At 42.7% G+C, this 10,563-nt stretch overlaps 1 protein-coding gene across 1 annotated transcript; it reads left to right on the forward strand.

The window, feature by feature from the left end:
* Window positions 1–504: 504 nt before the first annotated feature.
* Window positions 505–9,893, forward strand: DSCC1 (DNA replication and sister chromatid cohesion 1). The gene is made up of 9 exons (XM_083450642.1): window positions 505–1,937; window positions 2,983–3,151; window positions 4,126–4,260; window positions 5,274–5,364; window positions 6,084–6,222; window positions 7,260–7,312; window positions 8,362–8,516; window positions 8,782–8,930; window positions 9,311–9,893. Exons 1-9 carry the CDS (start codon window positions 1,765–1,767, stop codon window positions 9,417–9,419), a joined length of 1,173 nt encoding a protein of 390 aa, XP_083306768.1. The 5' UTR covers window positions 505–1,764; the 3' UTR covers window positions 9,420–9,893.
* The last annotated feature ends 670 nt before the right edge of the window (window positions 9,894–10,563 follow it).

The following is a 10,563-nucleotide window of genomic DNA, read 5'->3' on the forward strand; positions in this document are numbered from 1 at the left end:
ATATTTTAAAAGTAGAGACATCACCTTGCAGACAAAGGTCCGTATAGTAAAAGCCATGGTTTTCCCAGTAGTGATGTATGGAAGTGAGAGCTGGACCATAAAGAAGGCTGATCGCCGAAGAATTGATGCTGGAGGAGACTCTTGAGAGTCCCATGGACTGCAAGAAGATCAAATGTATCCATTCTTAAGGAAATCAGCCCTGAGGTCTCACTGGAAGGACAGATCCTGAAGCTGAGGCTCCAATACTTTGGCCACCTCATGAGAAGAGAAGACTCCCTGGAAAAGACCCTGATGTTGGGAAAGATGGAGGGCACAAGGAGAAGGGGACGACAGAGGATGAAATGGTTGGATGGTGTTCTTGAAGCTACCAGCATGAGTTTGATCAAACTGCGGGAGGCAGTGGAAGACAGGAGTGCTTGGCGTGCTCTGGTCCATGGGGTCACGAAGAGTCGGACACGACTAAACGACGACAACAACAACAACATAATATATTTGTGGGGCTGAGGCCCCACAAAGTCAATCAGCAAAGTTGAAGCCCTTTGTTGTGGGCACCCACAAACTTCAGCGCAAGAGCTGTGAGCACCTGTCAAGAGAGGAGCCAGGAGTTGTGTCAGAAACAAGGCTGAAAAGACCATAGGTGCTCCAAAGTTCCAGCTGAAACACAAAGCCATTTAAGAGGATCCAAGGGCTAGCTTGAGTTTGGTGAGGCTGGTCCAGAGCCTGGGAATACTGTTCCGCACTGCCCAGGAAGACGATCCAATCTGCACCTCTGTGGTTCACCACAGGGGGAAGCCGCATGAAGAGAAAAACATGGTTCTTTATACAGCCTTTAATCTGCTTCCAAACTCAAAAGGAGAGGAAGTCTGGTGTGGACCCATTTAGAGGTAATATATACTGCAATGCGCTCTACATGGGTCTTCCCTGGAAAATGGTCTGGAAGCTGCAACACGGTTATTGGTTGCAGCCAGACAGGATCATGCCATTCCAATCCTAAAGATACTGCATTGGCAGCTGCTAAGTCGCCAAGCCCTGTTCATGGTCAGCTGGCAATCTGGTTTATATGTAAACTCCACTGAATTCACTGGATTAACATTTGCATAAATATGCATAGGTCTAGATGGAAAAACCTTAACTTTTGCTTTTTAAATAAACCAAAAACCCTTCCATGCTTTTTTCCCCCTTGTGTGGTGCAAATAGTTAAAGATACTGTAAACTGCGAAGAGCATTGAGTTTTGAATACTGTAGAAATAGGAAAGTTAATTGCAAATAATCCAACACAGAATCATAGAATTGTACAGTTAGAGGATACCATAGGGGTTATGTAGTCCTGCAATGCAGGAATCTCAACTAAACACTAGTGAAATAATCCTGGATTAGGAGTAATTTTTTAAAATAGAGAACACAGAAGCTTTACCTTCTTAAAAATTTACAGGGATTAAAAAAAATAAAAATATTCCCTCCCTCCCACCTTCTATTTCACCGAACATGCACAAGAACCACAGAATCAACCCTTAAGTAAAAGCCGCGCGCTAAGTACACCCGCAAGAGCGCCAGCAAATTTTAGCTTCGCGCCCAATCACAGCCTTGCCGCTTTAAGCCCCTTCCCACCTACCAATCAGACACGTCAAGCGCTAGGCCCCGCCCACTCTGAGCGGTTTTTTTGGCGCGCTTTTGGAGCAGGCCACTTTTCCGCGCGCCGTTGCTAGGAGACGTCGAAGGAGGCCGTCATTTCCGTTACGGGCCGCCCCCCCCCCCGCCCCGAGGATGAGGAGCCGCGAGGAAGTAGATGCCACCCTGCACGTCGCCAAGTTGGACCCGGCGGAGCTGCTCCCCGCGGCGCAGTGCCTCAGCTTCAGCGCCGAGGCGGCGGACGCCGGGGAGTGCCGCCTCTTGCAGCTGGAGCCGGAGCTTTGCGCCGAGTTGGAAGCGGGGCGGAGGTACGCATGCGCACGCTGCCGGTGGGGGGGGAGAGCGGGTAAAACGGTACTTTCTAGGACTCGGCTCTGTGGTTGGGCTTGGCTCTAGTGTACAGCGACCCCAGACGGCGTGGAGGGTAAATAGCATTTCCTAGGGAGCTCCCACGTGGAGCACGCATCACGGTTTTTATATACAAGTCCAGAGACACCCCTTCCTTACCAGGAGCCCCCCAAAATCAGGATGACTGGCTTTTCAGATTTTGGAGCAATAAACATTTACCACTTGAAAAGACCGCTTTGAAAGTGTGCCCCGGTTTAAGTGACAACCAGTTTTTTTAAAAAAAAACAAACTTTAAAGTGTTATTAAACTTATTTTATTATTATTATGCATTAAGTTTACCCAACCTTTTCCCCCTGGTGGGATTCAAGGCTGGACTACAGATGAAAAGAGAGAACTGCCTTACTCGCCTTTACGTCAAGGCAGGATGATCAACATTTAGAAATTGTGGGTTGCAAGGCATTCGTGTTTTATCAGATTGCTCTTCAATAAGTCCTGGTGGTTAGTGACTTCAGTTGGATGCATCCTGTATGCAGGATTGTAAGCATTTTTTACTTCTGGTTACACCTTAGTAGATTGCCGAGTGGTGCAGCCTGAGACTTGCAAGACATATTTGTACAGTCTGTATGCACGACAAAGTGTACTGGAATAGCAAAGACTGTTGTGGCCTGCCTTATTGTCTGCACTTCTGGGTTGTTAAAAATAACAACAACACAGTGAAGGATGTGTTGAACTAGGGCCCAAATGTTGTGAATCAAATGGGGAGAATGAAGTTAGAGTTTGGTTGGGTTTTTTTGCTTGTTTGTTTTCAACATTGAGCAAGTCAAATTCCCTGTTCTTATATATAATATGCTGATATATATAGTAACATTGGTAACAATTGAAACCTAGTATCCTTTCATTATTTCAAAAGTTTGCCTGCTATTCAGAAGTAAATGCTGCTGTAAAAACCCAAACAAACCATTGCTGCAGTGACTCTGTATTTAATTGTTTTGTTTTGTTTTGCAGCCTAGTGATCCGCGGAGACCGCGATGAACATGCTGTGTTATGCAGTAAAGATAAAACCTATGACATGAAAATAGCAGATACCTCTAATACATTGCTTTTCATACCTGGCTGTGAAACTCCAGAGCAGCTTGGTATAAACAAGACAGCTTCTAATATACTTTACACTCAGGTATTTTGTGTGTGAGTGAGAGAGAGAGACTTTTCTGAAGCCAACTGCAAGTGGCTAACTATCTTTGAAATGTAGGTTCTAACCCATTCCCATTTATATATTCTTTTAAAAAACTATCACATTCATAGCCTTCCTTCCTTCCTTCCGTGGCATTCAAAGTGGTTTATAAGGGGTGGTCCTGTCTTATGCTTAGTGCAATTCTATGATTTGGGTTATGAGAAGGATTGATCCAAGATAACCTAAAAAAGTTAAACAGGAATTGAACAAGTTAAACAGGTTGAACAGGAATTAGAACACAGGGCTGGTATTGGTGGTTGGATGACCCAGGTGCCATACATAGCATTATTTCCCCCCCATTTCTAGCTGCATGATTTACAATAGTCTTACTTCTCTTAAAGAAAAAGTGTACGTGACAGAACACTAGCATGAATTCTTTTCCTATTTGAAAGTTGCAAGACCATGAAGCAGATACAGGAGTTTTTGTGGCGCTGCACATTCATAGGCCAAGTCCTATTTGTCTTTCATTGGCCACCTCCCAAATGCAAAAAGGAGGCACGGAACCATAAATAATGCAAAAAGGAGAAATGTGTTCTGCAAAAGGGTCTTCCCTACAGTACCAGCTAGGCAGCAATGTTTGTGCAAGCAGCTTCAGCTGTTCTACAACATTTTGAAGTTTTAAGATTGCTCCCACAGATGGAACTTGTGTTCTGCAACACATTGAGCTTATAAATCTTCTTAGTTGGTGCTTTTGGGGACACGTTTCTCCTTTTTGCATTCATTCTTCTCACCACCTCAATGGCTACCTTCCGTTGGAAACTGGAAAGGTGCCCTCTGAAGGAGCATCTGATATGCCAAACAGAGGGGCATCCTGATATTTTCATTACAAGGTCTGATGCTGATCAGGGGATCTCTGTCTGCGACTGACAAATTTAAATATTAGTCATGGGAAATTCCAATTAAGGCTATTGCTATAGATTGCAGGCTTCTCCAACAATTACTGGGAACTAAGAAGATGCCGACCTAAGTTAAAGAAACTCAAGAAACTTCTGATGGAAAATCCTTATGAAGGACCAGACAGTGAAAACGAGAGAAGTTCGACTAAATCAAAGGTAAACACTGGAGAGGAGTTGGTGGGAAAGCTTCTTGGGCATCAGCTTTTAAAAAATGCATAGTTTAGATTGCTCTTGTGAAAGAATAGAAATGAAGCTATTAATTGATTGCAAGGTAATGAGTGTAACTGGTGAATATCAAGTGATATTAAACACTGCCCTACCTTACACCAATCCTGTAAGGTAAAAGTGTGTATTATTCTCTCCCTGTTGGTGGAAGTGAGCTGAGTAGGAAGGGAGAGAGAGAGACTTGGCTAAGGTCACCTAACAAGCTCACAGCAGAGATGAACTTTGAATCTTCTCCTTCACCTTTTCTGTTACCCAATGCTAGTTATCAAAGGCTTATGCTTCAAAACATAAAGCTAGCTCCAAGAGTACCAGAAGGTTCATTCCTTTGGGCTTCTCTATAACCAACAGATTAGTGGATATGGTGTTCAAGAAGATGGGAATCTACTTCTATTAAACACATAATTCAAAACAATTAAGGTTGTCAGAAAAATTATATTTTAAAGAGTTTGAATTACTTCACAAATCTTAAAAATAAGTTGATGGGGTTTTTTTCCGTTTCCTCTTTTTGAGATTGTTACTTAAGTATCTGTCATTATGATAAGTGAGGCATGTGCTGAGATAGGACTTGTATGCTGCAAGCACTTGGGATTGGTGCAGTGTATGCTTGTCCAGTTTGAGAGTAATATACATTATCTCTCTTTCCTACACCCCGTTCCCACTGTGGGATGTAGCATTATCAATGTCAATGGAGATTCAGGGTTGTATCCAAGGAAATGTGGTTGTCCCATTAGTGCAAGTACTTTCACCTTCCCCACATCCCTCTCCATATGTTCTGGGGTTTCCCCAACCTAACAAAAGAGAAGGGGGTGGTCACAGGAGAGGAGAAGAAGTCCCACTGCATGCTAACAGTATAAATTCATTGGCTATGACCCTTACAGACAGATAGTCATAAAGTCTAGTATGAGAATAAATATTGGCTTAATGCTTTTGTGTGTCTTTTACAGTACACAACAGAAGAGCTACTAGATCAAGTCCAAGCAAGTGAGGAAGAAATAATGGATCAACTGAAGGTTCTAAAAGCATGCCAAATTGAAGGTATTTGGAGATAATCTGGAGCTCATATTTTTAATGTGTGTGTGGGGGGGGGTCTATTTGCATTGTTTTCTCCCTGTCTCTTAGAATTCCTTCTTATCTAAAGGTTTCTGAGCTTTAAAGGCTGATTTACTTGATTCTACTGTATTGTAACATGAAAAGGAGTGGATTAAAATTACTTGCAAGGATTTTGATGGATAATTATGGGCGTATCGTCTTTTGACTGACCACGGTGGCTATGGTGACTGTAGGAAGCTCTTTTTTCCAGAAAAGTAGCACAGCATTTTCTTGTTCCTATTCTAGCCTACTTTCCTCAGTTTTTATTAAAAGCTAATTTTTGTGCTCTGTTTGTGTGGCACTCCATTTTTCAGGACAGAGGCTGTGCAGATAAGATTGGGTTCCATTTTCAGGGGCTCCCATTGAGTTCTATGAGACAAAGTAATCTTGAACACCATTTGGGTGTGCATGTAGAGGAGCACACGTGTGTGTGTGTGTGTGTGTGTGTGTGTGCGTGCATAGAAGAGAACTCTTTTTTGGACAACTATGCAAAACATTTCTGCAGTATATGAATTGTCCCCGGTATCATAACAATGGGTACTTGGCTAGCATATGACAATTGCCTCTTCTTTAAAAAGATGTGGAAGATCATAGTCTACTTTTATAGAAGAAGTTTTACAATTTCTGCTGGTTTTTGATTATGACCTTGCTTCTCTGCTTGGCAGGTTGTTGGCGGATTCTAGACTTTGATTATGAGATGAAATTGTTGAATCATGTGACACAATTGATATATACCGAGTCCTGGCCATTCAGCAAGGTCCCTTTAAGCATATGTCTTCAAGAACTCGGACCTTTAGAGCCCAAGTAAGTTCTTTTGTTAGCCCTTGCATAAAAATGTAAGGTCCAGAATTTTAGTCCAGCATTTTAGTCCAGAATAGAAGGGCCCACCCTCACCTTCATTTTTCATTCAGAAGGTGCTCTTGTTCTGTTGGTTATAACAGCTCCATCCTCTGGACCACTTCAGATACATAAAATATCAGCAGGTGCTGGAGGGGATGTTCAGTGGAACCATAGCTGTCAACTTTCAGATTTGAAAATAAGGGATCAGCAGCCTCACCTGTCCCAGGGATAGTCTACGGAATATCTAACAATCCGGGATAGCAGCAGGAAACAGTGCTGGAATAAGGGAATTTCCAGCAAAAAAAGGGAAGGTTGACAGCTATGAGTGGAACATCAACACATGGGATTTGCTTAACCCTATCCCCAATTATAGGGACGCGGGTGGCGCTGTGGGTAAAAGCCTCAGCGCCTAGGGCTTGCCGATCGAAAGGTCGGCGGTTCGAATCCCCGCGGCGGGGTGCGCTCCCGTTGTTCGGTCCCAGCGCCTGCCAACCTAGCAGTTCGAAAGCACTCCCGGGTGCAAGTAGATAAATAGGGACCGCTTACTAGCGGGAAGGTAAACGGCGTTTCCGTGTGTGGCTCTGGCTCGCCAGAGCAGCGATGTCACACTGGCCACGTGACCCGGAAGTGTCTGCGGACAGCACTGGCCCCCGGCCTCTTGAGTGAGATGGGCGCACAACCCTAGAATCTGTCAAGACTGGCCCGTACGGGCAGGGGTACCTTTACCTTTACCTTATCCCCAATTATGCAGCTATGATCCCCAAACAAACAAAAGGAGTTCCCATTGGCACCATAATGAATGGAATACAGGCACAGTTTCTGGAAAACAGTAGGAGGATGGGGAAAACCCAGTTGCTATTTACAAATTTAAGTACAGGTGTTTTTTGTCCCCCCCCCCCAACCTGATCCTGATGAGGATCAACTGAGATGGCCAAATTCTGTAACATATGGTAATATAATTTTTGTTCATATACTAAAAGTAGACAAAACATTTGTTCCAGGGAAATGATAGAACACATTCTTGTGAGTTATGGAAAGCAATACGTTGATGAAGGTAAGTTAGTTCCATGAGTGCATGCTTTTTTAAAGTAATAATGTTAAAGCACCTGATTAAATAGTTGTAGGCAGGGGTTGACAAAAGTGAAGACAGTGTATCTGGTCAAATGTGAGTAGCAGCAGCATTATTGCCAAATGAGCTGTAATAGAGACAACCTGTTTGTTTATACCTATGCTGTGAAACACAGTTGCTGTTATGCAAATCTAAAATTCTTGCCTAGAAGTTTAAACCTTCTCATGCACACTGCATAAGTCATTGTATCATCCAGTTTAAATCCAGGTTTGTGCCACATGCTTTGCTTGCAGCCAAGCTTCAGTCAAGGAGAAAAGGGCATAAGGTGAGGGAGAAGGAGAGTGGCAGTGGTTGGGTCCCTAACTTGTGGAGTCTTTTTACTCTAAAACTGACAGCATACTCCCTGGTAAATATACATTGTTAGGGCACACTTACGATATATCCAAATTTGCCCAAACTGCATACTTTTAAAGTGACTGTTTTTTTTTAAGAATTCAGATAAAGGATGGTATTTAGAATCATAGAATCATAGAGTTGGAAGAGACCACAAGGGCCATCGAGTCCAACCCCCTGCCAAGCAGGAAACACCATCAGAGCACTCCTGACATATGGTTGTCAAGCCTCTGCTTAAAGACCTCCAAAGAAGGAGACTCCACCACACTCCTTGGCAGCAAATTCCACTGTCAAACAGCTCTTACTGTCAGGAAGTTCTTCCTAATGTTTAGGTGGAATCTTCTTTCTTGTAGTTTGGATCCATTGCTCCGTGTCTGCTTCTCTGGAGCAGCAGAAAACAACCTTTCTCCCTCCTCCATGTGACATCCTTTTATATATTTGAACATGGCTATCATATCACCCCTTAACCTCCTCTTCTCCAGGCTAAACATGCCCAGCTTAATTATGTTTTACTGAGAGTGGATCCACTGAAATTAATGAACCTAATTTAGTCATGTTCCTTTATCTCAGTGGGTCTGCTGTGAGTAAAATTTAGTTGACCACCACCCATAATTTATTGTGTTCTTAATACTCATTCCTAGGCGAGACTTACTTTGAAATGAATGAAGAGAAGATATGCAGAGCAACAGCACAGATGCTCTTACAAAACGCAGTCAAATTCAGTCTCGCAGAATTCCAAGAAGTATGGCAGCAGAGCGTCCCTGAAGGAATGACGACTAGACAGGACCAGTTAAAGGTAAAATAAAGCCAGCAGTTTACATCCATGGAAATGTCGTGTGTCAGGTGTAGAACTGGTGCTCTCAAGGCAGAAGAAAATGGATCTGCTCTGCAGGAGGAGACTCAGTATGCTGGAGTGGATCAGGCCAGAGTTCAAAACCCACCTTTTATGTTTTTTTTGAGGATGAGGAAATGTGAGGGCTGGGTTCGCCAACCCTGAGCTCTTCAAAGTAAAAGCAGGACAAAATGCAATGATTCTGTTTTCTATATCTTCTTATTTCAAGGGGTTGGCTCTTGTGGACAAATCCTCCAGACCAGAAACCATTTCCTTGCTAAATGTTGAAGACTTACCAGAAGATAACCAGGAAAGATTTAACAGTTTATTCGCTATTAGGGAGAAATGGACAGAAGCTGATATAGCTCCATATATACAGTAAGTAATAAAAATACTGAATGTTACAGAATCACAAACATACCTCATTTTTTGTTTCACGGGGCACAATTCACCATGAACATCTTCATATCCTTTAATGGAATGGCTTCACTTTTTGCAGCATAAACTTAAGTCTCCTTGCTTTTGAAGCTGTTCACAACCCACCTTTCTCATTTCCTTCTGCACCTTTTCCTGTTACTTTGTTCTTTGTTTCCACTGCTGTTCTTCAGTCAAGAGTGTGTGGCATTTGATATGATGCACTGTAATACTAGGGATAAATCCATAATTTGATTTGGAGTGTTTTAAAAGTAACTGAAGCAAATGGTCCTTCTGTGTGGTCTTGGAAGTTGCATGAATAGTGCTTGTATTCTCTTTTGCAGGGACTTATGTTCAGAGAAGCAAACGATTGGTGCGTTGCTGACAAAATATGCTCGTTCTTCAGTGCAGAATGGACTTAAAGTTTATAATTCTAGAAGACCCGTTTCATAAGAAGCAATACTGATTACTGACTGAAGAGAACATAAAGACTGGTGGCTCAAATTTGGAATGGGGTTGTTGGGATTTTTGCAGCAATAGTTAAAATCCTAGGGATTTTCTGTTAATCATGTAACAATGTTGAAATACATTGGAATTATTTTATAGATAAAACTAATGTGTTTTGAAAAGCTAAAAATGCAGTGTACAAATACTTTCTTTAAACGTTCTGCAACTGTCTCTAGTTATTATTAAAACCTTATTCATAAAGCTGTGTTGGAATCTCAGAGGTAAAAATCTCTTGGACTGATGTATATTAAAGCTGATGGTAGTATCATATTGTAATATGTAGAGGGGCCAGTAACAAAACCCACTGAAAGAAGGAAATTGAGATATGTGTACATGTGGGGTGTTTATATATTTCTTGCCCATGGTACTGCAACCCATCTCAGTCACAGAAGGCATATTAAAATCAAATTTTAAAACCTGCTTGTGATACAGGTCTGGGGTGGGATGGGAAACAGGTCACCATGCTATCTCTTTGGACTTGGCCAATGATATCTAAACAGGTCTTGCCCTATTTGTAGACTCCTTGCTGTGGATGAAAGACATTGGATGTGAGTCACAGCTAAAATGCTCCTGTGTAGCAGCCCTGTCACATTTTAAATACACTTTGCACTGTGGCAGCATGCTACAGGTAATGTTGACTCGCATTTGAACACGACAGGGTGTTAATATGCTTACATGGGTAACTTTATCCATGCTTCAATACGTGTGTTACAATGATAGCAGTATGACAATTACAGGTTCAGTTGCAACTTGTTACTGTTTCCGGGAGCAATGATGGGAGAGGGCTATTTCCTTCATTCCCTTATGGGAATGATCAGCCTCTGTGGGAAACAGGATGCTGAATTTGATGGCCCTTTAGTTTGACCCTTCATGCGAAGCAGGCAGGCAGATTGAGTGGAAGAGACCAATAGTGGGGTCCAACGTTCAAGCAGGCGGTTTCTGCATGTGCTGCAGAGGGAAATGAAGAGCAGATGGGGCTCATCAACCAGGAAAGGGAGGCCATCTAGGAGAAGGAAAACTCTGATCCTAAACCACTGGGAGAAGAAAAGGCTCAGGAGTAAACCCTACACAAATCCAGTGTGGAGTCCCT

This window comes from Podarcis tiliguerta (assembly GCF_965153285.1).
Source record: "Podarcis tiliguerta genome assembly, chromosome: 7".
Lineage (NCBI taxonomy): Eukaryota > Metazoa > Chordata > Lepidosauria > Squamata > Lacertidae > Podarcis > Podarcis tiliguerta.

What these genes read in the sequence shown, in the direction of transcription:
- DSCC1 (XM_083450642.1), top strand. Translation starts at nt 1,765, where the DNA reads ATGAGGAGCCGCGAGGAAGTAGATGCCACCCTGCACGTCGCCAAGTTG. An exon ending in GAGTTGGAAGCGGGGCGGAG is followed by an intron (nt 1,938 to 2,982) that starts GTACGCATGCGC and finishes TTTGTTTTGCAG; the next exon opens with CCTAGTGATCCGCGGAGACC. An exon ending in CTAATATACTTTACACTCAG is followed by an intron (nt 3,152 to 4,125) that starts GTATTTTGTGTG and finishes CTATTGCTATAG; the next exon opens with ATTGCAGGCTTCTCCAACAA.